Source organism: Felis catus, chromosome X, assembly GCF_018350175.1.
Source record: "Felis catus isolate Fca126 chromosome X, F.catus_Fca126_mat1.0, whole genome shotgun sequence".
Taxonomy (NCBI): Eukaryota; Metazoa; Chordata; class Mammalia; order Carnivora; family Felidae; genus Felis; species Felis catus.
This window is the reverse complement of record NC_058386.1, coordinates 26,751,459-26,777,603: the sequence shown is the minus strand read 5'-3', so window position 1 is coordinate 26,777,603 and position 26,145 is coordinate 26,751,459. Positions and strand designations below refer to the sequence as shown.

General features: G+C 45.0%; 1 protein-coding gene across 20 annotated transcripts in view; it reads left to right on the top strand.

The window, feature by feature from the left end:
- Positions 1-26,145, top strand: part of DMD (dystrophin) — a 2,379,610-nt gene that overhangs the window by 2,343,266 nt on the left and 10,199 nt on the right. For all 20 annotated transcript variants that reach the window (XM_045050793.1, XM_045050788.1, XM_045050791.1 and 17 more), the window contains 3 exons: positions 3,197-3,440; positions 4,382-4,505; positions 20,840-20,932. In XM_045050793.1, the coding sequence (XP_044906728.1) occupies positions 3,197-3,440; positions 4,382-4,505; positions 20,840-20,932 (461 nt within the window). The remainder of the gene's footprint in view (positions 1-3,196; positions 3,441-4,381; positions 4,506-20,839; positions 20,933-26,145) is intronic.

Sequence of the window (26,145 nt, the reverse complement as noted above, 5' to 3'; positions counted from 1 at the left end):
GGCAGAGAAGCAGTATTTGAAGTCACAATAGCTGAGAATCTTCCAGAGCTGAAGAAGGATAGGAGTCTTTAAGGAAATGGTCCCCTGAGAGGAATTTCCAACATCTGGGAAGGCAAGAAGGGGCCTCTGTAGAGTCATTGATATTCTTTACAGCCCAGCTTTGGCGAGCCCTGGCAGATTCAAGTAAACCGTTTCTGGTTTTCACTGGCAAACATAAAAACAGAAATGTAATCATGTTGTATACACCAAGCCATGTTTTCTGAACAAAGACACTTATAATGAACTCATTAAAAAAAAAAAAAAAAGAGCTCTTTGGACAGCTAGATCCAGAAGATCAAGATACCAGGGAAGACCTCTCTAGAAAATGTAGTCACTTACCTGTATCTCTGAGAAGAGCACGTCAGAAGATGGTAATCGTTTGCGGTCCTGTCCTCAAGTCCACATCTAAAAAATAGTGTTTTCAGAAAGAAGAATCTTTGAAGGGGATTCTACGTTAAAAGGTGATATTAGTTGGGACTTCTCGGCGAAGTTGGATTGCTTGTAGTGACTGCAAGGAGGAAGAAAGGTGATTCCTCTCCGATGAAACCTTGTAAACACTGGATGCTGCTTCAAGTTCACAGAAACATTTTTCAAGAGTCAGGCATTGGATTTAATTAATGTCAATAACTACATATATCGGTTCCCACCTTCAGGACTGACGTGCAGAGTCTGGCTTAGGGTAAACTTGTTTTGAGAAGTCGTCTTGTTACGGCTTGGTCAAAGCAGCTTGCCTTGAAACAGTGCAAACACAGCTTTCCTTGAAGCGTGATGGCAGATAGATAGGATTTCAGTCTAAAAGATCACGTATTGATTTCCCACGTGACTTTCCACCACTTCTAGAAACCCTGTAAAGTTAGGTCCAGGATAGAGCTTTACAAAGAAAAGGAATAGATTGGGTTTTAGGTCTTCTCCACTGTGGAGATCCAGCATCTTGGAGGACATGCCATCCCCTGTGGATCTTTCAGTTCAGATAGGGAACCACAGGAAATATTTCCGTGGCTAGAAACCTGGTCACATGATGATCTCACTTTCTCAGACTGGGCAGGGGGAACACTTAGCTTGTATCTCATGGATTTTCTCAGAGATCTAGACCTCCCACATTTGTGGAGAGGAAGTTCTCTCAACTGAGGCCAGATACCCATTGTTCACACATGATACTTCATCTTATTTTGGTTTTTACCGGAACTACAAGAAAGAGATAGAGAGTCGTAATCAGGCACACGGTAGCCAACAGGAGAAGTGTCCTCAGTTGGAACTGTACTCTGGGCAATTCTAAAGCAAGAAGGAAATCTACAGTCTTAAATGGATTTATTTAAAAAAAACAAGTGTGGTTTCAGCATTCAACCTGAGGAGCTGGAGTAAAACCCAGTGGATGGCAGAGTGTCATTAATGGATGCAAAGTCAGACTGGAGTAAAGTCTTGGATGTGATCATGGGATAACAGCTAGTGACTTCTTCCGTGTTGACTCTGTATCCATCCAATGTCACTGAAACCCCAAATTTCAACAAGAAGAGCCAAGACACCATTAAGGCAGGACACAGCAGGTGGCCTTACCAGACACCCATTTATTTCAAGTGGTGGTGTGCCATCTGCATGGCAACATAAAAATAGACCAGCAGAACAGGCCCAGAAGCACACTGGTGTACTTACGAGGGCTTGAGGTATTGCAGAGCTACCGTTAGAAAGGAGTGACGAAAAGATGGACTTGTTAGTGAAAGGGGCTGGCTTCACTTCTCTGTGGGATGGGGAGTAAAATCAGATCGTGTCTTTACAGCAGCCACAAAAGAGTCCGGGTGAAGTTCTAAGTGTAAAAACAAACCAAAAAAAAAAAAAAAACCCCAAATTTTTAACTTGACACCGTAGGTGTAAGGAAGATTTTTCTCAAAAGCAGCAGAACACACAGAGGATATATTGAAATTCGAAATTTGCGTACTACATGGGGGGCCTAGGCGGCTCAGTTGGTCAGGCGTCCGACTTCGGCTCAGGTCATGATCTCACAGCTCGTGAGTTCGAGCCCCGCGTCGGGCTCTGTGCTGGCAGCTCAGAGCCCGGAGCCTGCTTGGGATTCTGTGTCTCCCTGTCTCTCTGCCCCTCCCCTGCTCACGCTCTCTCTCTGTCTCAAAAATAAACATTAAAAAAACAATCTGAAATTTGTGTACTGCGGGATGCCATGTACAAAGTTAAACAGGTATCCAAGGAGACAGAAGGAAGTTAATTGCATCTCTGTTTATAATAGTAAAGGTTGGAAAGTACTTAAATATCCACTGACAGGAGGATGTTGTTGACGTATTCAAGCAGGAGAATAAGACTTTACAGCACTTAAAATCACCAACTATTATGTATCAACATGGAGAAATCTCCAAAACGGTGTGGAAGGCAAAAAGCGACTCTTAGAATGGTACGTACGTTCTTGAACATAATGTTCTTAAAGTCTAAGAACATTGCCAAATAATGCTGTGAGATTGAATCCCAGGAAATGGCCATTTTTGTAGGTTAAAAAAAAAAAACCAGCCCCAGACCAGCATCTTTGCCAAGTTCAACCTAGTATTTGTGGATACATTCATGGTAATGACAGACCTGGAATTCAGGACGGCATTATCTCCTTGGAAACGGTGGGGCCGAGGGACTGAGATTCGATGTTGAGGAGAGGACATAGGAAAGCTGCGACTTTATGTCTTCCAAAAATTTTTGAGGCGAATACGGCATAGGTCACATTTATTACAAGCGTGGGGTGGGTCACAGCCACGCTCCTACTATGCTGTTAAACACTGCTGTGGAACATGTTTGATTTTGTTTGAAGCCAACCCAAGTGTTGACGGAGGTAAAAACTTGGGATCTCATGACATCAGAAAGAAACGGTTGCAAAATGACTAAACCCATTGCCGCTCATTCATCTGAATGTGGCACTTACAAGGCCTTTCGTGTAAAATAAAAAGGTTGAAAAGCCTCTCCCCACACCGGGCGGAAGCCTCCAATTTTATTTTGTTTGATCGTCCTCATGAAAACCATTCATTGAGTACCTCTCTTTCGCTTGCCGTTGTGTTTGGTGGTGGTCAGATGTAGCTCTCTGCCCTCTAGGAAACCCGAAGGCGATGTTCAACTTGATCTTGTTGTTGTTTTTTTTTTTTTTTTTTTTTACTTTTTTTGACGCCCACAGGAACCTGCAAGCCGAGTATGACCGTCTCAAGCAGCAGCACGAGCATAAAGGCCTGTCCCCACTGCCGTCCCCTCCCGAGATGATGCCCACTTCTCCCCAGAGTCCCCGGGACGCCGAGCTCATTGCCGAGGCCAAGCTCCTGCGTCAGCACAAGGGCCGCCTGGAGGCCAGGATGCAGATCCTAGAAGACCACAACAAGCAGCTGGAGTCGCAGTTACAGCGGCTCCGGCAGCTGCTGGAGCAAGTGAGGCGCGCGTCTCTCCCCCGCGCGGCGCAGCCGCCGCGTCCTTTGTCCCCCGGCCCCGGCCCTAGGCAGTAGGGCTCGGGGGCCTTTTCAGAGTCTCGCCGAGTATCCGTTTCTCGAGTGCTCTGTAGGTGCCTAGCCAAGCGCTGGCTGTCGAGGGCTGTAAGAAGACGGGGGAAACCACTGTATATTTGTGTGTTTGAGCCACTCGAAGTGGAGCTGGGAAATAAATACCGGAAGGTTTCCACCCGTCTCCTAAAAGCCAATGAAGATCGTGCCCTCTTGAAACGGAGTTCTTTTTTTTTTTGGTTTGAGCAGGGGAGGGACAGAAAGAAAGGGAGACACGGAAGCCGAGGCGGGCTCCAGGCTCCCAGCCGTGAGCACAGGGTCCGGTACGCGGCTCGAACTCACGAACCCGCGAGCCGAAGTCGGACGCTTGACCGACTGAGTCCCCCCCCGGGCGCCCTGGTTTCTAGTTCTTAAAACCTCCCTTTGGAAGCCTCCATTGAAAACCTAGCAAGAGCATGCACTGCGGTAGGCTCTACCCGCACGGAGTCCCAGCTTTGTGGCATTTTTGAAGTTTGAGATGTGTTCCCTCCATCTCGTTACTCAATGCAGAAAAGTATGCATTCTCCATTACGTTTTTGAGGTCTCACATGGTTTCCCCATCACACGACCTTCTAAGTCGTTCAGTCATCGGGTCTCGTGATCTTATAGATCTCGTTCCAATGGAGCGATCATTCCTTTTCAAATGTATAAGGGGGGGACAGTTCAGATACAAAGACGTCATCTGCGGAGCTTTATCAACAGCAAAACTTGGCAAGTTTCTAAGTAAAAAAGCTTATAATTTCTGAGTCCTGAGTACGCTCATTTTAAACGTATACAATTATTGGAGTGCTTATTATGAAAACTAATTCTGTTTTTTTTCCTGGATACCTTAGCCCCAGGCCGAGGCCAAGGTGAATGGTACAACGGTGTCTTCTCCTTCTACCTCTCTTCAGAGGTCAGACAGCAGTCAGCCTATGCTGCTCCGGGTGGTTGGCAGTCAGACTTCGGAATCCATGGGTAAGTGTCTTAGCTACTCCTGCGGTTTGTTTTCCCTTCGGGGCTGGAAATGGTGAATTGTTTGCTCGGAGGTTCACATCATGAACCGAATCACCTACTGTCTGCCCCGTACAAGGCACGGTCATAAATGTCTTCGGCCTACAAAAATGAGTCACACGGTCCAGGGCCCCTCAAAGGGCCCGCCGTTCCGTTACTCAGAACAAGGCAACGTGGGACAGCCTGGCTGGCTCAGCCAGTTGAGCATCTGACTCTTGATTTTGGCTCAGGTCGCAATCCCAAGGTCGTGGGGTCAAGCCCCGTGTCAGCTTCTGTGATGAGCCTGGAGCCTGTCCGAGATTGCCTCCCTCCTCCTCTCTCCCCCCCTTTCTAGAATAACGAAAGAAAATTATAAAAAGGAATAAGGCCGTCTAGTCTTTAAGTTCCATTCATTTTGGAGGCCAGAAAAGGCTTTACCCTGAATTGCTTTCTGTGAACAGTTTTGAAGGGTGAAGGAGGAAGCGAGCACTCTTTGAAGAAGGAATGACGTTAAGTGAAAATGAAGACCTTGGGCCAAGGGCTCAGAACTCCTGTAGAGAAATCTGGTCCAAGCAGGAAGGCAGGAAATAATGCCACAGAGGAAGGCTGGGATCACAGTACAGTGACCCGAGTGTTGGGCAAAGGTGTTTGACTCCTACTGGTCAGTGTTGGCGAGCCACTGAAAATCCTGTTTCCCAGGTACGCAGTGTCTCAAAAGATCTATTCTGGCAGCTGTCTCCGGCCCAGAGGAAAACTTTTATAGGTGGAGAGAGAGATCAAGAGGCAAACACAAAAGGCCCAGTTATGGTTGTTCAGAGTCTAGGCTTGAGAGACATCAGGGATGGGTGGGAAGACAGGACTGCGAGACTAGGATCTGAAAATACGGTGCCTGGGGCTCCAGGCCTGACTGGGAACCGAGCCGAGGCCACTTGGTTGGAAGAAGATAGTCATCCCTTTGGGGACATACTGTGAGAAACTGGCAGGTCCAAGTCATGTGCAGGAAGGAGTTGAAGCGCAGGTCCGTAACTGGCGTGAAAGGAAGGGCTCGGGGCTTTGATGGCGCCTTCCACAGAGTCGACAGCTGCAAGGCGTGAGCGGAGAAGCAGGTCACGAAGGTGCTGGGATCCGGTGTCCGGAGGCAGACCTCCATTTGGATGACGGGGTAGTGAAGGAGTGGCAAGCAGGTAGGAGGAAGATGCGGGCACAAGGTCAAACGCAGAAAACAAATTACAGCGCGTTGCACCACGTAAATGCACGAGCCGCTTCTGAGAAAGCATTTGCAGCCGAGACGAGGGAAGTTAGAGGATTTCTGTCTCTTCAGGGAAGTAAAGGACTGGGTCATCTCGAAGACGAGGGAGGCTGAAGCAAAGCGAAGACGCTCAGGAAACGTGACTAAGTAACAACAAGGACTGGAGTAGAGGATGAATTTGTTGAGGACACGGTCTAGGGTTTTTCAGCAGTGTTCTCTGCTAGGACGGGGTTCGAAGAAAACTGGAGGGCATAAGACATAAATGATGGTAGAGGGTCACCAGCCATCTGCCTGTTGGATTTTCCTGCCCTGCTAGACTTCGACATGCGGGAGCGGGTCGTGAAGACCCCAAATACTTGGTCTGTCCACCTCCTTTCTCCTTCTCTCTCAAGGCACAGCATGAGGCAGACCCCGTGTTTTCTGTTTCCTTGTCCCTGGGCCGAGACTGGTTATACTTGACCCTCTCGATCTCACCTCCGGGAAGGGAAGAGACGCGTGTTCTCCTTGATCCCTCACCCGTAGACCTCTGGTATCCTGGTGTGTTGACGAATTCATTTTATACTTCATTTATACTGAAGATGTTCCATAGGTGAGCATACAGAGAGGCCAAGTGCCCAACCAAAATTGGTGGGACGGACAGGAAGAGTGAAGGATGTGAGTTCTGTGGTGATCAGGGACCATGGTCTGGGAAATTGGAAAGTTGGACATGATGAATGTAAAATGCTTTCAAGCCCTGCCCATGTGAGCTGCTGCTACATGGAGACCATTGAGGGCTGCTTTTCATGGGTTTGAGGAGACCCGGATTGTTGGGCTCTTCAGACGGTAGTGAGGTTCTTAGGAATAGAGGAAGGAAGATGAGGGCCCTGAAGAGGGCAAGAGGGCAGTGGACACAAATCTGATGAATTTTAAGACCTTCAAGCCGTGGGCAGAGTCCTGTGTTCCTCCAGAGAAGTCAAATCTCGTAGGAAAGCCAGGTTCCAGTGCTTCTGTGAAGGAAGAGAATGTGTGGGAAACACTCTTCCTGGCTTTATCGCACCCCCGGGATGCAGGGCAGTGTCGGCATCAGATTCCCTGTCTCCCCGTGAGATCTGAATACAACGGACGGTTGCGACCGAAAGTGATAGCTCAGCACATGAACAAATAGATGTCTTTGAAAAGTCTATAAACTCCAAAAACAACAGAGGTCGTGGGCCTTCCTTGTTATTTCCCGCTGCAGGATTTCCCCTTCCTTTGCAGTCATAAGCAAAGCATGCGAAACTGAGTTGCCTATTTTTAACAAGTGAGATTCAGACCCCTGGGAGCTCAGGAGCATTAATTATCGAGGCCTGTCATCACTGGCACAGAGGCAGTGTGTCCAAAAAGCACCCAAATGACAGTACCCGTCAGGTTGTGGTCCTGACGATTTGGAGAGCCGAGACGGTTGGGGCAGAAGAGCTGTACATGGTGCCTTTAGGCTAACTGGCCAGTGGCAAGTGGACTGGCTGTGTTTTTGGTGTTTGTCCAGCCCTGTAACCATCTTCTCGAAGGGTGCATGCGAGTATGTGAGTGAGTGCAGCCCGATTCTTCCTGCTTTGAGTGTCCGAGCAGCGACAAGGCTGGGAGTTGCAGAACCACGCTGCATTCTTTACAGAGAGTCTCCCAGTGACTTTTTCACGTGTCGTCCCAGGCGACCTAATGAGTTAGAGTGCTTCCGGCAACCGCCAGGTACTCAGCACTGTGAAGTCTCTGCATACCATATGTGGCTTCCCGTACGTTCTGTGACGGGGACAACATCACGAAGCTTACATTGTGTTGGAAGAGACAAATTAACAAAGTCTACCTTCTTTTGGCTTTCGTGAACTACATATTACAGGGGTCTGTGACTTAGTGACAAGTCCTAATTGCTGACTACCCCGTACCTTCTTCCCACTTTTTCATCTTCTTTGGGTAAAGAGGTTCCCTAGCTTCTTATTCAGAGTAATTTCAAACTATGGCAGAATTGGAGTTAATTGAACATGTTGCCACATTTGCTTTCTGTGCATACACCTCTGTATGCATCCTGTGTATGTTTACAGTGTAAGTGCCTATTATATATGTGCAGAGTTTGTTGGTTTGTATATTTAACTGGCACATTTAATAATTACATTCCACACATAATGACACTTCACCACCTATCTTCTAAGACTAAAGGTCCTCTCTTACAGAATTATCACACAGAAGGGGGGGCCTGGGTGGCTCAGCCAGTTAAGCATCCGACTTCGGCCAAGGTCATGATGTCCCAGTTTGTGAGTTTGAGCCCCACATCGGGCTGTGCACCGATAGCTCAGAGCCTGCTTCCAATCCTCTCTTTCTCCCTCTGGCCCTCCCCTGCTCACACACGCACTCCCTCCCTCTCACAAATAGACGTTAAAAATTGTTTTAACTAAAGAATTATCACACAGGAAATTAACACTGATACAATAGTCTACATAATTGAAATTGAAATAGCCCCAGTTCTGCCGGTAATATTCTTTATAGCTTTCTATTTTTTTTCATTCAGCATCCAGGGAAGGGTCACATTTGCAGTTAGTTCTCATTTCATCCTAGTCACCTATGATCTAGAACACTCCTCAGTGTTCCTTTCTTCCTTTACCTACCTTCTTTTGATTTTTTTCACTTTCTTGAAGAGTGTGTTACACCACGAAATGCACACATGTATATGTCTGGATGAGTTTGGACATATGCGTCGGCCCCCATCACGACCACAAACAAGGTCCTAAATATGTTGCCCGCCTCCATAAATCAACCCTCTCCTACCTTGTCTAGCCGAGCCCCGTCTACGCAAGAAGCGTTCGTTTTAGAAAGCAAGCACAACACATCCTTGTGTAGACAGAGAAACAATCCACATACTTAACAGGTTTACTTGGAGGTTCTGGTTAAAGATGGCGATAGCAGAGTCCTGAAATTACCTCCTCCCACAGACATACCAAATCTATAACTGCATACGGAACAATTCCCTCTGAAAGAAACCCAGCACATGTCAGTGACTCCTACACATTGCAGACAAACGGCGGGGGGGACAAACACCCCACGTTGAAACAGGTAGGGGAGGCTGAGACACAACGCAATGCCGTCATAAACTCCAGCCCCCGTGTGGCAACACGCAACTGGAAAGGAGCTCACGGCTTTCCCGGGGAGAGCTCTGAAGCTCTCATCTGATGCCCCAGCTTTCCAGACTCCTGCCTGAGAGATGGGCCCCCAGAACATGTGGCTTTCAATTCAACAGGGCATGAGTCCAAGATAGCCAAGGGCTCACACGGACTCACCATGGCTAACCCCTCGGGGCTCCGCGCAGGGGCAACAGAGTAAAATACACCCACTCAGTCTTCAGAGAGGCTGCCTTATTTATCACAACAGCTTCAGCCTGAGGAGTAGGCTTCTAACTTAACACACACACACAGGGGCCACCTGAAATACTCCCCAGCGAAGGTGGAGGCTGGCGGTTACCATCTTGCTGCCCTCCCGCCTCCTCCCTCCAGGTCACGTGCCATCTCTTGGTTTTCAAGGATGCCACCCGGGAGACACAGAGCTTGATCATCCGGATTCAGTGGCCAGTAGGGCTTGTGTTCACAGGTTCGGTGGGATGGTGGCCAACAAAAAAATGTAAACGGCTCTCCCTCGGGGCTCAGAGCACAGGGAACCAACACCCCCTCCCACCTCCCAGCCTTGCCCTGAACAAAGTAGATCCGCAGGCTTGAAAAGCTGCTGGCTGAGATCCTCCCCCTTGGCACACTGACAGGTCTTGGCTTGCCCTCAATCACTGGGTGCCACTAAGAACCAAGAGAGCTGCTTGGACAAACACAAATGTTTGAGAGACAACCAAGAGCTAGGGCAGAGTTGAAAGAGAAGATTCGTCTACAAGGATTTTAAACCAGTCCAAGACTGGGAGAGGTGGCTGTTTTCTCCAGTGCATAGACACCAACACAGACTGTCAAGGAAAATGGAAGGGGAGATGTTGCAAATCAAAGAACAAAACAAAACCTCAAAAGAGATGTTAATGAAGTGGACATGAGTGATTTTACTGATAGAGTTCAAAACGATGGTCCTAGTGATGCTCATCACGGTCTCGGGAGCAACGCAGCTAAGGTGAAAACTTCACCAAAGACAGAGAAAATAGAAGACAGTACCCAGTTGAAACCACAAAGCTGAAGAATACAATAATTGAGCTGAAAAATACTTGAGAGGGGTTCAGTAACAGATGACATATACTCAAAGAATGGATGAGCAGTCCCAGACAGGACAGTGGAATCCACCCATCAGAAGAGCAAAGACTGAAAATGGCCTAAGAGACTTCTAGAATACGATCAAGCTGACAAATATTCACGTTAGAGGGGTCTCAGAGGAGCAGAGAAAGAAAGAAAGGGTCAAAAAACTTGCCTCACTTGAGCAAGGAAACAGACATCCAGATCCGGGAGCCCAGAGAGTTCCAAGTAAGAGGAATTAAGAGACACACACCCAGACACGTTATAATTAACTTGTCAGAAGATACAGACAAGGAGAGAATCTTAAGCAGCCAAGAAAATGTGTGAAGTACAAGGGAACCCATGTAAGACCACCAGATTTGTCAGCACAAACTCTGCAGGTCAGAATGGAGTTCAATGATATATTCCAAGTGCTGAAAGAACAAAACTGCCATCCACAATACTCTGTTCGGCAAAACTGTCCTGCAGAAGTAAAGCAAAGATAGAAGAGTTTTCCACACAAGCTGATGGAATTCACACCACTCGGCCAGTCTTCCAAGAGAGGCCAAAGGGGCTTCTTTAAGCTCAAAGGGCACTAATTAGTGACAGGAACATATATGAAAATATAAACCTTACTGGTAAAGGTAAATACATCATTACATTCAGAATAATGCTGTAATAGTGGTAGGTTAATCGCTTAGAAATTTCATATGAACGTTAAAAGGCAAAAGTAGTAAAAATAACAATGATTCATTAATGGATGCACTAGATAAAAAGATATAAATTGTGTCGTCAAAAGTGTAAAATGTTGAGAGAGGAGTAAAAATGGAGAGTTTTTATTTATTTTTTTTTTGTTTTTTATTTATTTTTGAGACAGAGACAGAGCATCAACAGGGAAGGGGAGGAGAGAGAGAGGGAGGGAGACACAGAATCCGAAGCAGGCTCCAGACTCTGAGCTGGCAGCACAGAGCCCGACACGGGGCTTGAACTCACGAACCACTAGATCATGACCTGAGCCGAAGTCGGACGCTCATCCGACTGAGCCACCCAGGCGCCCCAAAGATGGAGAGTTTTAGAATGCATTCAAACTAAGTTGTTACCAACTTTAAACAGACTATGACACATAGATTTTATATAAGCCTCATGGTAACCACAACACAAAAACTTTTGGTAGACACATAAAAGATAAGGCACATGACTACAGAAGATCAAATCACAGAGGAAGAGAGCAAGAGAACAAAGGAAATACAAAATAGCCAGAAAACAATTTTGAAAGCAAGTGCATACCTATGAAAAATTATTTAAGTTTCTTTCTCTTGCGAGAGAGAATCCCAAGCAGCCTGTGCACTGCCAGCGCAGAGCCCGATGTGGAGCTCGAACCCATGAAGCCATGAGATCGTGACCTAAGCTAAAGCCAAGAGTTGGAGGCTTGACTGAGCCACCCAGGTGCCCCTGAGATATTACTTTAAATGAAAACAGACTGAAACCTACAATCTAAAAAGCCCCACCCAGGACTCCAGTGTGCTAACTCACAGAAGACTGAAAAGGACCAGCACCTTGTGATTTCGCTCAGATGTGGACTCTAAAAAACACAATAAATGAACAAACAAGAGTCAGAGTCAGACCGATAAATACAGAGAACAAACTGATGGCTGCCAGAGGAGACAGCAGTAAAGGATGGGGCAAGGTGGGTGAAGGTGAGTGGGAAGTAACAGTCTTCCGGTTATGGGATGATTAAGTCAAGGAATAAAAGGCACAGCCCAGGGAATGTAGTCAATGATAGCATTGTATGGTGACAGATGGGAGCTACACTTGTGAGCATAGCGTAAGGTACGGAGAAGTTCAATGACTAATGTGACATTGCATATCAACTCTACCCGAATTTTTAGGAACTCCCATCTACGTGCTGCCTATAAGAGACTCACTTCACATACAAGGACACATGCAGACTGAAAGTAAAGGGATGGAGAAGGATACTCCATGGAAATGAAACCAAAACAAAGCTGGGATGGCTTTACTTCCATCAGACACAATAGGCTTAAAAACAGAGACTGTCATAAGAGACACACAAAAAAGGGCACTAGGTAATAAGGGGACAGTCCAATAAGGATATGACATTTGTATGTATTTATGAACCCAACATAGAAGCACTAGAATATATACAGCAAATGTTAACAGACCTAAAGGGAGAAATTGACAGTAATACAGTACAAGTAGGGGACGTTAATATTCCCCTCTTTATTAATGGATAAATCATACAGACAGAAAATCAGTAGGCAAACACTGGACTTAACTGATAACTTAGATACCCAGAAACAGAATATACATTCTAAAGCGTAATTGGAACCATCTCCAGGATACATCCTATGTTAGAGGCCACCAAACAAGTGTTAGTAAGTTTAAGAAGATTGAAATCAAGCATCTTTTCTGACCACAATGGTCTGAAACTAGAAATCAGTTACAAGAAGAAAACTAGACAATTCCCAAATAGGTGATTAAACAACATGCTCCTCAACAACCAGTGGGTCAAAGAGAAATCAAAAGAGAAATTTAAAAAATACCTGGAGACAAATGAAAGTGGAAACAACGTACCAAAATTTATGGGACACAGCAAAAGTAGTTCAAAGAGGGAGTTCACAATGATAAATACTTACACCATGACACCAGAGAAGTCTCAAACAACCTAACTTTACAGTTCACGCAAGTAGAAAAAGAAGAACAAAGTCCAAAGTTAAGAGAAGGAAGGAAATAAAGATCAGAGTGGAAATAAAGGGAATAGCATCAAAAAAAGGCAAGATCAATGACACTAAGAGCTCAGTTTTTGAAAAGATAAAAATAGACAAACGTTTAGCTACACTCACCAAAAGAAAAGGAGTCAAAATTAGAAATCAAAGAGGAGATGTAATAGGTGATGGGGATTAAGGAGTTTACTTATTATGATGAGCATCACGGATGTATGGAATTGTTGAATCACTATATTGAACACCTGAAACTAACATAACACTGTATGTGTACTGGAATTTAAAATTAAAACAAGAAAAGGAGATAATAAAACAGATTGTCCTAAATACAAAGGATCGTAAGAGACGCTTAAAAACAATTATACGCCCACTACCTCGACAACCTCGGAGAGACGGATGGATAAATTCCTAGAATACCGCAACCTACAAAGACTGGGTCATGAAGAAATACAAGATTTGGCAAGACCCGTTACTCATAAGGAGGTTGAATTGGTAATCACAAACCCTCCAAGCGACAAAAGTCCAGGACCACATGGCTTCTCAGGTGAATTCTACCAAACATATAAAGAGTTCATATGTATCCTTTTCACACTTCCAAAAAATTGAAGAGGCGGGAACACTCCCAGGCTCATTTTACGAGGGTAGCATTACGTTGCTACCACAACCAGACAAGGACACCACAAAAGAAGAAAATGATAGGCCAATATCCACGATAAAGACAGATGCAAAAACCTCGGCAAATGTTAGCCAAACAAATTCCACAATATAATACAAGGATCGTATACCACGATCCAGTGGGATTCATTCCAGGGATGCAAGAATGGTTCAACGTCTGCAAATCAATATGACACAACACAGCAATGCCACCGAGGATTAAAATCGGACAATCCTTTCAGTAGGGGAAGAAAAGGCATTTGACAAAATTCAATATCCATCCATGATAAAAAGTATCACCCAGTGGGCATAGAGGGAATATACATCAGCATAATAGAGGCCATATGGAACAAGCCCACCGCCAACATCATGCTCCACAGTGAAAAACAAAGCTTTTCCTCCAGGACCGGGAACAACACAAGGGTGTCCACTCCCACTGCTTTGATGCAACATAGTATTGGAAGTCATAGCCAGAACAATCACTGAAGAAAAACAAAAACCAGCCATCCAAATCATAAAGGAAGGACAAAAATGACCCCAGTTTGCAGACAACGTGTTTTATATAGAGAAAAGCCTAAAGACTCCACCCGCTAATGATTAGTTAGCACTAATAACTGAATTCAGTAAAGTTGCAGGATACAAAATCAATATCCAGAAACCTGTTGTTTCTCTACGCTAATAACAAGCTATCAGAAAGAGAAATTAAGACAACAACCCCATTTACATCAAAAAGTAAATACATAAAACACCTGGGAATACATTTAATGAAGGTGCTGAAAGACCTGTACAGTGAAAGCTATCAACCATCGATGGAAGAATGATGAAAGAAGATGCAAACAATGGAGAGCTATTTTATGCTCATGGGTTAAAAGAATATTGTTAAAATATCCATCCTACATAAAGCATTTGAGTTAATGCAGTCCCTATCAAAATCCCAGTGGTATTTTTCACAGAAACAGACCAATCCTAAAATAGGCACGGAACCACCAAAGACCCCCAATAGCCAAAGCAATCTTGACAAAGACCAAAGCTGGAGGCATGATGGTTCCTGATCTCAAACCATATTACCAAGCCGTAATGGTCCAGACAATGTGGTATTGACATTTAAAATCAAACTGAAAGATCGACGCAACGGAGTAGAAAGCCCAGAAATAAACCCGTGCATGTATACGCAATTTATCTATGACAAAGGAGCCAAGGATATACAATGGGGAAAAGAAAGTCTCTTCAGTGAATGGTGTTGGGAAAACTGGATATCCATAGGCAAAAGAATGAAGCTAGACTACTCTCTTGTACCTTGCACAAAACCCAACTCAAAATGGGTTAAAGACTTGAACATATGACCTGAAACAATACAAGTCTTAGGAGGTAAGCTCCTTGCCATCTGCCTCAGCAAGGACTTTTTAGATTTAGCACCACAAGCACAGTTAAGCAAAAGCAAACAAGGAGGACTACATTCAACTGAAAACCTTCTGCACGGCAGAAGACACCATCAACGAAAAAGGCAACCTATGGAATGGAAGAAGAGATTTGCAAATCCTTTATCTGATAAGAGATTATCATCCAAAATATATGAACTCCTACAACTCAATAGAAAAAAAATCTGATTTTCAAATAAGCAGAAGAGCTAAATAGACATTTTCCAATGTTTATGTCCAGCAGGTACATGCTTCCTGCTCTCAAATAGATGGCCAAAAGGTACATGAAAAAGTGCTGAACATCACTCATGTCCAGAGAAATACATGTCAAAATCATAATGAGATTTCACCTCACACCTGGTGGAATGGCTATCATCAAAAAGACCAGAGATAACAAGTGTTGGTAAGGATGTGGAGCAAAGGGAATTCTTGGGCATTGTGGCAGGAATGCAAACTTGGTGCAGCCACTATGGAAAACAGTATGGAGGTTCCTCAAAAATTTAGAAGTTCAAGTACTACATGATCCAGTAATTCCAGTTCTGGGTATTTATCTGAAGGAAGCATAATCACTACCTCAAAAAAATATCTGAACCCACAGTGTTCACTGCAGCATCAGTTATAATAGCCAAGACATGGCATCAACCTTCATGTCCAGTGACCGATAGAGAAAATGTAATGTGTGTGTGTGTGTGTGTGTGTGTGTGTGTGTGTATTCAATGAAAATTAAACCATCAAAGAGAATAGGGGCGCCTGGGTGGCGCAGTCAGTTAAGCGTCCGACTTCAGCCAGGTCACGATCTCGCGGTCCGTGAGTTCGAGCCCCGCGTCAGGCTCTGGGCTGATGGCTCAGAGCCTGGAGCCTGTTTCCGATTCTGTGTCTCCCTCTCTCTCTGCCCCTCCCCCGTTCATGCTCTGTCTCTCTCTGTCCCAAAAATAAATAAACGTTGAAAAAAAAAATTAAAAAAAAAAAAAAGAGAATAAAATCCTGCCATTTGTGACAACATGGATGGACCTTGCAGGCATGATGCTAACTACACTCAGTTAGAAAACGATAAATACATGATCTCATTTATATGTGAACTCTAAAGAAAAGGAAACTCATAGATACACAGAACCAGATGAGTGATGGCCATAGGCAGGGTTGGGAGAGATGAGTGAAGGTGGTCAAAAGGTAGAAACTTCCGTTGATAAGTTTTGGCGATGTAACATACAGCATAGAGACAATTAACAATACTGTACTGTGCTGTATAATTGAAAGTGGCTAAGTGAGTAAATCTTAAGTACTTGTCACAAGAAAAGTGTAGGTATTTTGGCGACCAATGTTACAGTCATCAATTTGCAATATATACATATTTCAAATCATTATGTTGTACACCTAAAAAAATAAATTGAAACGAATATTGGCTCTGAATGTCACTACCTTTCACTGTATCATTCACAGTGTGGAATGACCCCCTTCCATACTGACCAGCTAATCATTGGCATCATCATTAGATACTAGAATATATTTAAAAACCCGTACAAAGCAATTGTAGTCAAAATTGAAACCAGGTACCCTAAAGCCTAATTTAAAAAGCCATTGGAGAAAGGCAGTAAAGAGAGAAGTAATAAGGTAATCATACATCGAATTGGAAACTGGTTCAAGATGTAACGTGATTTACATTAGTAATCTAAAGAAAAATAATGATGGGGGTAGTTGTTTGTATACAGCTCCCCTTTTAAGAGAAAATCTAGCACATTGTTCCTATTTGATACAGAGAAAGCAGTTGGCTTAGGTATCATCAAAATCACAGATAAAAGGGTTTGCAGATCTTTTCAGCATAGGCTACATAGGTTCTGGCTGGTCACTTTTTTTTTTAATGTTTAATTTTGAGAGCGCACAAGCAGGGGAGGGACAGAGAAAGGGGGAGACAGAATCCGAAGCGGGCTCCACACATTAGCACAGAGCCCGGCATGGGGCTTAAACCCACAAACTGTGAGATCATGACCTGAGCCCAAGTCAGGGATGCTCAAATGACTGAACCGCCCTGGCCGAAGTCGCTTTTTAGCAAGTAGAACCATGATCATTTCAGTCGAGCAAAGTGAATTGGGTCACATGGGCTATCACGCCTTCAAGTAAAGCCTAAAACCATGGTGAGTGTCAGGATTTAAAGAATATTTTGTCCATAGCAAACCAACTTTACCCTGTCTTACTTTGGTGCGTTCATTTTTTTTGGTAAATGTATCAGGCATTTTGTTGGACCACCTTCAGACAGGCTATGGAGGCTATAGTTAATAATTCAGACAGGATTTTGTTTTACATGTTTGTGGGAGTCAGAGTGGAGTAGAATCTACTTGAACCATTGTTAAAGCACTTTCATTAACTAAGTATGGAATCCATTGACCATTAACAATATGCCGTTTGAGCAGGCAGTGAAACAGGGTAATAGGAATAAGGGCTGGCCAAATTCCTAGGGTATACAGTTGGGACTTAATATTTTCTTGTTCAATAACTGGCTTTGGGGGGGGGTGTGGGGTAAGGGAGAACCTGTGGTCACTGGTGTTATTTAACACATTTCTGGGTTGCCTGTGATACCTACACATGAGTATGTGATTAGAAGATGTGTAAATATTAGTAGCTTTCTGGTTTGATGTCTTACAATGGTATGTAACAGTCACCTATTGCCGTGTGACAAAATAATTACAAAATCCTCAGGTTACGTATTTCTCGTTCATGCACCTCTTGGTCGGCTGGAGTTCTGCTGCAGCTCATCTAGGCTTGACTCCAAGTTGTAGGGTGGATTCAGGTCTGTCCCACCTCCCTCTCCACCCTCCTGGATGAGTAGGCTCTCTGGGCCATGCGCTCCTTACAGGACATCGGCACAAGAGGACAAGCCCAACAACCCAAGGACGTTACAGAACTCTCCTTCTATCTGCCAACATTCCATTGGCCAAAGAAGGTCACGTGACCAAGTCCAAATTCCTGGGGCAGGGAAGCATGCTCCCCCCCAGTACTCAGTCACTCCCTTCTGTCAACACTGACCTTCTTGGTGTTTGAGCAAGCCAGTCACACTCCCCTCTGAAAGTCTTTGTGTTTGCTTTCCTCTCTTGTATATCCATGGGTCATGCCGTCACGTGCTTACAGGTTTTGCCCGAATGCACCTCATCAACGAAGGCTTCCAAGATTCCCCTTTCTGAAGGTTCCCCACTCATCCTCTCTCGTGAAGGTTCCTCACCATGTGACATACCTAACTTACTTGTTTAGACTGTGTACCTCCATATGAATGGGAGTTCCATGGATACAGGGCTTTTTTGTTGTTGACTGCTATCTCCCCAACACGCACAACAGCACCTGACATAGAGTTGGCCCTTGATAAATGTTAGTATAAATAATCTTGCCGTGTGGTCATTTGTATGGCTATTTTTTTTAGACATTTAAAATCTGGCTCAATATCAAAGAATCCAGTGGTGGTGCTCAAATTTCAGGTGTCATTTAGCAGTTTTCACTTTTCAGTATAATTGACACAGAAAATAGGAGCCGTCAAGCATGTTTCAGCATCGATTCAGCTCTACTCATGCACACACGTGAGAACTCGGATTTTGATTCTTAAAAGGAGTAGTTAAGCCCAGAGGACTTTTTACTTAGTGAGGAAGTCTTGAGCAACGAAGAAAACAAGATGATACTTTATTCGTATATGTACTGTGCAGGATGCACGAGGCACTTGAAAAATATTTGAAGGGATACCTTCATCACTGTCCTGAAAGTTTTCCATTAAAGCAAGCCAACTTTAGATTTGTACTTGGACACTCGGATTTGAAACTTACAGATAATAGTTCATCTGTAAAGACGAACCTGGTCGACATCGTTAGGTTTATGCTTTAAACTTTGATCCCTGAAATAACTGTGGCAGAGGAATGCCTACCCCATCCCTGAACTGTATTTGAATCTTACCACGCTACTATTCAGTTCCTGGAGCTCCAGGGTAATGTAATTCACCTGTCAGGCTGGTCATGCTTGCCTCTGTTGGTTCTGATATATTCTGTAAGGCTTGTTATCGCTAAAGCAGACTTACTGCCATTCAAAATGCCTCATGTTCCACAAGTTGGCAAAATTTGCATCAGTAATGGGATGAAGACGTGTATTCACCTCTGCAGTTGTCAGGATTCTGTACCTGCTGGCATTGTTTCATTCATTCCACCCTCACCACATAATGGTAGTTTGAACTCTCAGGAAAAAAGAAATTAAAGGTGCTCTATTTCATTGTTTTCATTGCTAAACACATAAATAGAAGGAAGTTGTGTGTGTGTGTGTGTGTGTGTGTGTGTGTGTAGATTGGTAGGTAGCTACCGTAACTTCTTTTTCTATCTTGTGATCTTAATTTTCACCACTTATTTCTTGTCCTTAGTATGTGAAAGAGGTTTTCTATGGTATATTACCATGAGACTCACAGAAATAGAGGCTCTTTGTCTGTCCTGTGCCCCTAAGCTCTCCACTCTGATGTTGACATACAGCCTTACATCCACTGGGATAGGACTCTCTTTGCGGTGAACATTGGGCCAAGCATTGTTTGAGCTTACACTTAAAAAAAAAACAAGGTGAAAACTTAGTAATGAATGCAGGATTATAATCCTAAATGAAGATCCCAGTGGCATAGACAAAAGGAGATAACAAGCATGTTTACGTCACTAAATCGCCGGCTGTCCAGTCATTACCAAGTCCGATGTGAACCTGAGGTTGTCCTTAAGCATCTTCATTACTGTTGATCTGGAAGCAAGGTCTTGTTTTAGATGCAAGTGACACTGTCCTGAACGAATAGAGCTTGAACTTAAGAACATCAGAAACTTAGTTTGTAGAGACTTTGAGAGTTGCAAGTAATTTTGTTCTCAGTGAAGAAATCTCTCCCTTGCTGCAAATGTCTGAGGTGCGTTCCTGTCAACCCATGAACCATCATCAGTAGAGACATACAGATCGACATCATCTTCAAGAGGACTCCCTATCTCAGATGAGGACCGTCCATCCCTAATTCCTTTTTCTTCCAAAACATCCTTCTCCCCTCCCGTCAACAGATTCTTAAAAACGAAAAAAAAAACCCGCACAATTTCCCCTTTAGAAGCCTCCAAAAACACGATGATGATAAAGTAGGCCCGTGTAACAAAGAGGAAAGGAACATTACTCCCTAGTATCCTCCGTATCCACGGTCCTTAGAATAGTAATATTTCACTCCCTACATAGGTCACGTGCAACTTTTATTTCTCCCTATTTCATTGGACTTTAAAAGTACTTGAGTTTTATTTGTTACCTTTGGTTAAATGTCAAAGGAAAGAGTGGAGAAAACACCTCTGTCTCCACTTCTTCCTTTCCTTCCTCAAGTGCATGCAAAATGTCATGTTCTTAGTTCCTTTCGTTGAACAGGCACACTGCAAGGGTCTAATAATTTTTTCATTACAAAGGAAAACATTTCACCTTTCTTAATGGGGCCTAAGAAACTTAGGTCGATTTTATCTTGGCTTCTAAACAGGTAAACCATTTCCTTCTCCCAAGACCAGAATATAGATCCCTGCATGGAGTTCTTCCCTTGAAGAAGTCATTCCCCAATTATTCAGCTTGAGGGGTTATTTTTATTGATGTTATTTATGAGCAAATGCAAATGATTCTAAAAGGACTTTTTAAACATTTTTAAAATTAAAAAAAAATGTTTTTATTTATTTTTGGAAGAGAGACAGAGCGCAAGCGGGGGAGGGGCAGAGAGGGAGGGAGACACAGCATCCGATGCAGGCTCTGAGCTATCAGCGTAGAGCCCAATGCGGGGCTCGAACCCACAAACCGGAAGATCGCGACCTGAGTCAAAGGTGGACGCTTAACCGACGGAGCCATCCAGGCACCCCTTATTTTGTATTTTATAGTAATCTCTGCACCCCATCTGGGGTTCAAACTCATGACCCCAAGATCAAGAGTCACATGCTCTACCGACTGAGCCACCCAGGCGCCCCGACTTTTTAAGTGGGACCGTGGGCTTTTTCTCAAAATGTCTGTTTTCCGTAAGCGTAACTGGCCATTATTTGTGCTTGCTCTTGTTAAGGCGAGGAAGACCTGCTCAGTCCTCCCCAGGACACAAGCACAGGGTTAGAGGAAGTGATGGAACAGCTCAACAACTCCTTCCCTAGTTCCAGAGGTAAGGCCCACGACGTGCAAGTAACTCACACCTACTGGAATTAGGCCCCTCATTTCTGTACCCTAGCCCGCGTATTTCCCGTGTTTAAGGAGGCACTTGCTGACAGAGTGCCAGTCTGGGGTCATTGTGGGAAGAGAATATTGTTGAGTGTCGAGTTCTGGTTTGGATGACTGAATTGACTGGTTTGGGATGCTGGTTGAATTCAAACACCTGTCTAATAGCGTTGTCTCTAGAAATAAGACTATCAACTTACACGTTGTTTTACCTGCTTTGCGCATCAGTCTGAAGCGTTAATTACGAGATAAGATAGCTTATTCTTAAGAGCAACGATGATGTGACTTTTACAAAGAAATTCACGCCCCGATAGCACCTTTGCCGGGGACACACAGTCCATACACGTGATACGGTGAAATCCAGAACGTGCTTAGTATATGGTTGGGGGGCGGGCGGGGGGGGGGGGGGACTCTGACTTCCAATCTGATGCCCTTTATATTTAAAAATTGTATCTTACCCCATTTGTTAAATACAGGTACAGTGAACTCTTTGTATGCTACTTTGTTGTTGACTTCACTTTCCTAGGTGGAATACCATCTCTGTAAAGAAAGATGTTAATTCTATCAATGCCTCTATTTCTCGCCGTCACTTTGACCTTGCGTATTTTGCCCCTCCTATAAAAGCAGCATTTTACCCCCGCCAGATTTTCCCACTAGCCTGTAGGAGCTTCAGATGTCTTCCTAGCATTTGGGAGTGTTTGTGTTACTTTATTGCTGTGACATAAACCAGAGTCCCTGACCCACCTCCCTTCAATGAATAAAAAGAATGGCTGCAGTCACCTATAAGCAAGTAGATGGAACACCTCGACAAGCCAAAGCGGAGGACACACGTCTCGGTGGGCAGGGATTGGCATCCCTCGTGGGCAGCCCCGGAGGGAAGGGCAGCAGAGAATCTGGCTGTTTGTTCCTCTCTGTAAGGGCCACGAGGAGGGTATTTTGAGTCCTGTGTTTTTCTGATCTTGTTGTTCAGTGTCCGCTCCCGGTGGCCGGGTCCCCGGCTCTTTGCTGTATGCGTGAACGTTGCACGGTGCACATTAAAAGCACTGATGTTCTGATAGAGCGTTGCTAAGGAACTGTTGGGGGAAGCTAATTTTAAATGTCTGCACCAGCCATCTTTTTTTCCCTGCTGAGTGCCTCTGATGTGTTGATTTTAACACCTAAAAATCTCAGCTGTCTTCCACCCACCACCCCCACCTCCATCTTGACTATCTTAGCTGTCTTTTGTCCCTAGATGCCATGGTTCACGAGAAGACCACATGTTGGTTTGATGTAAATCACATGCTCTCCCTTTTGGCCCGTCAGCTTTTACCGGCACCTGACTTTGGACCGCTGGAGGTGTTAGGGATGCAAAGAAATGCCAGATTCCCTGCCCTCGAGGCGCTTACGGTCAACTGTGGACTTCCGAAGTTCACATTAAAGTATAGTATTACTGCTCTGACCTAGGGCTCTAGGACATGAGGGAATCCCAGAGGCACCCTTTTGGATAAGAGGGGTTAGCCTCAGGCACAGCGAGGGTCTTTCTCAAGTTCGCACAGCCAGAACTTTGGGCCCCACACCTTGAAGGTCACAGACGGCTTCCTCGTCCCAGACCCTTAAAATGAAAGTTCGCTTACCTGCTCTGTGGGAAGTTGGTGGCTGCTTCGTTGATGCCCTGGGCATTTCCTCCACATGTAAACTAGAGTCGAGTGGAGGCCATAGAAGGGCCCATGGCCCCGCTTCCCTTCAGGCAGCCTTTGTGTCCTGGGCCTGTGGCCCATCCGAATTATCTTTAAGTCCTTTGCACGCTCTCCCTGCATCCCCCTTTTAGTGCGTGAAGCTAGATACCACATGGGTATGGAAGAAGCCACCTGGAAGAGGGCAAATTTACCTCCGCCAATTTATGTGGCAGTTAGCACCTCTGACGTCAAATTTCCTTCTGTGATGGTGATCTACTTCTGTGGAGACTTGGGGGAGCTTTAGGCCACCCCGATAGCGTTTACTCACTTCGCGCTTAGAGAAGCATACCTTCCACCGAGTGCTGATGTGAGTTCTCAGAGGATAAGGAGGCTTTGTCTGACCAGTTCCCTTAGAACTGAGTTCCTACCTAAAAGTAGGCCGGTAGCCTGAGAGAAGTCATTTATTTTCCTGAGGAAAGCAATCAAGATTTGGCCGTTCTTTCTGTGATGCTGTTATCTTGACTTCTTTTTTTTTCTTTTTTTTGCTACTTCCTGCCACGTTAGGCCTTACCACTGAGCCCCTACTGTTGCGCACCCATTTCCAGCATGTGGGGGTTCCTCTGACGGCGCCGAGCAATTTGGACACCATCTACCCAGAGAGAGCGTCACAGGCCACAAGTTTAGGGCTTCAGTCCCACAAGACTGCCCTCCCCCTTCACCTGGGCTTCTGACCCGCTGTAGACTTAGGGGTTCCAGTGACCCACTTCTGGGGTGTTACGGCGGCTCACACAACTCAGTAAACGCTTCCTTCACTAGATCAGCGTGTATTACGAAAGGCCAGAACTCCAGAACAGCCGGACGGGAGAGGTCCACAGGGCGAGGCGTGGGGCAAGGGTGTGGAGGTGCCGGGCTCTCTCGGGGTGCGCTGCCCTCCCAGGACCTCCACTGTTCACCAACCCAAGAAGTTCTCCCTCCCCCTGGGTTTTTAGGGAGGCTTCATTCCAAAGGTGTGATTGATCACATCATTGGCCAGTGGTGAGGCAACTCAGTCTCCAGCACCCCAGTTTCCCTCCCCGGAGGTCAGGGGGTAAGGCTCAAAGTTCCACCCCCCCTAAACCCAGGGTTGGCTTCCCTGGGACCCAGCCCCTATGTTTAGGTGTTTTCCTAGGCTTGCCTCATTACTTCAGAGGAACTTTCAAAGGTTTTAGGAGCTCTGTGCCCTGAAAGGGAATTGAGACCTAATACGCACTTCTTCATTCTGAATCGCAGTATCACAGCTTGTTTCCCTCAAGTTCAACTGGATAAAAAGTCTCATCATTAGAAAACTAGGATGGAAAATCTAGATACGGTAGGTTTTAGTGGGCGCATCTTACCAGCGAGTAGGTATGTTGGGTTGATACCGAGAAGAGCATTTTGAGCCCTAACATCTCAGGATTACAGGCTCTCCTACGTGGAAAGGCCTCCGAGGGTCATTTGAGCACTTCTGCTAACCACAGCAGTGGCTTTTGACCTTTTTGACCACTCTCCATAGTAAGAGAAACATTTCACATCTCAAACTGGATTAAGGATATAAGATACATTGCATGTGTGTATGTGTGTACAGAAACGCATATGTATACACCATGTATATACGCCACAGATATATGTGTCTGGTCACGTATACGTACGAAGATCAGCAAAGTTTCGTGAAGCACCGCTTCCTATACTACGTACAACGCACACCGTGTCTCTGCATCAAAATCAAATGCTGGCTGCAACCCACTAAACTGATTTTCGGACGCAGTGGTTTAAAGAATACCGATCCAAGTGATCTCAGTTTTCCTTGCCCAGATGAACATTTTTTTTAAAAGAAAGTTACACTTATTTGAAACATTTTACCATGGAAGTTTCTGCCAAGACCTTCCCAATAGCTTAGAGGACGCTGTACTTTTACTCTGAGTCGGCCACCCGTGTTCCCATTGCTGTGTTAGGATGAATGAAGTTCACGGTTGCTACAGCTGTTTCGGACAGCTGTCTGGGTAACTCGGGACAGATGCCGGAGCCAGAGGTCTGACATTTAGTGGAAATGCGCTGTTAACTACCACCTCGTGGTTTACTTAACCCTGCTAGATAATTGCCACCAGGGGAAAAGACTTTCTCAATAGAATAGTATGTTTTTCATAAACGTAACGCATATCGAGAGGGGAGTTGTTTTGCATTATACGTTTACAGCTTTTTTGTTGCCGTTGGCCACAGTTTTGACTTCAGGCTCAAGTCTTAAGGTATCCACTAATCCTCACCTCGCCTTCTCACCACAAGTACCCGGAAGCCCAAAGTGCCTTGTTCATGGCCACTCACCAAGTGAAATTAGGCTCCTGATCTTATCTCGCTGGCCTTGCTGAACTGTTACCCGAATCAATCAGGGGGTTACGTGCCCCTCCGGCTCGTGAAAAAACTGCTAGCCAGCACTGGCCTGCCTCCTAGCCAATATAAATTTCAGGGCGTTCAAGGTGTGAACCTGTGCATGTTTAGCTTTGTGGTGATATCTTTCCTGATGAATCTCGGGATATAGTTAGTTATTCACAACCACTTGAGGGATTTGAGCGGCTCAGTGTATATTAAACAGAGAATGTTAGCCAACTTCTATCGAATCTCTCTATCTACCAATAAGGTGTCCCTCCGTCTGTTAAGTATCTGTAGAAGTGGAATTCCACTGTAATAAAAAATCGTTATCTACTATAAGACACTTTCTGATTCTCCGCCATTATCCTATAGGAACAGTACATGGGTAGAATGAACAACAAACATCATTTAAAAATAAACAATTTCAGTGATTCGCCCCTATGTCTCTGAGCATCTCACATCCTAACAAAAGCGTTTTTCCGTGTATGTGCATTTACGGAAAAAATGCTTCCCTTGTCAGTGGCATGGGATCGGCTTCTCTAAAAATGGGGTGCCACTCTATGCTAATTAACGAACGATAGGCTTCGAGATAAGCTCGTACTGCAATAAAGACAGTTTACAGCACAGTTAACAGTGCTGTGCAGGCATTTCTGCTGCCTGTACAGTCTCGTACCTGCTGACCTGTGTGCCGCGTTTTTACCCCCAACGTCCACGCCATCCCCTCATGTTACCCAGCCCTCCATAAAGCCCACACGCATTCTGTCAGATGCCTCTAAATTAGCAACCCAACAGCTTTACAAAACCTGCCATCTTCTCAAATTCAAGTCTTGTCTGTGGTTCTCTTATGCAAGCACAGCATAAAGACGGAAGCATTCATGTGCCCCCTTTCAGGCACCACTCTGTTTCCCTTTAGCTTCCGTGCATTTTGAGCCGTTAGCCCTTTTATACACCACGGGCCGACAGACTACAGGCTAGGAGCCAAACCTGGCCCACTACCTGTTCTTATAAATAAAGTTTTATTAGAACAGAGCTATACCCCTTCACTTAGGCTCTATCTATGGTTGCTTTCTCACTCCAAGGGAGCAGTAGCTGCGGCAGAGTTGAACATTTGCTAAAGAGACTG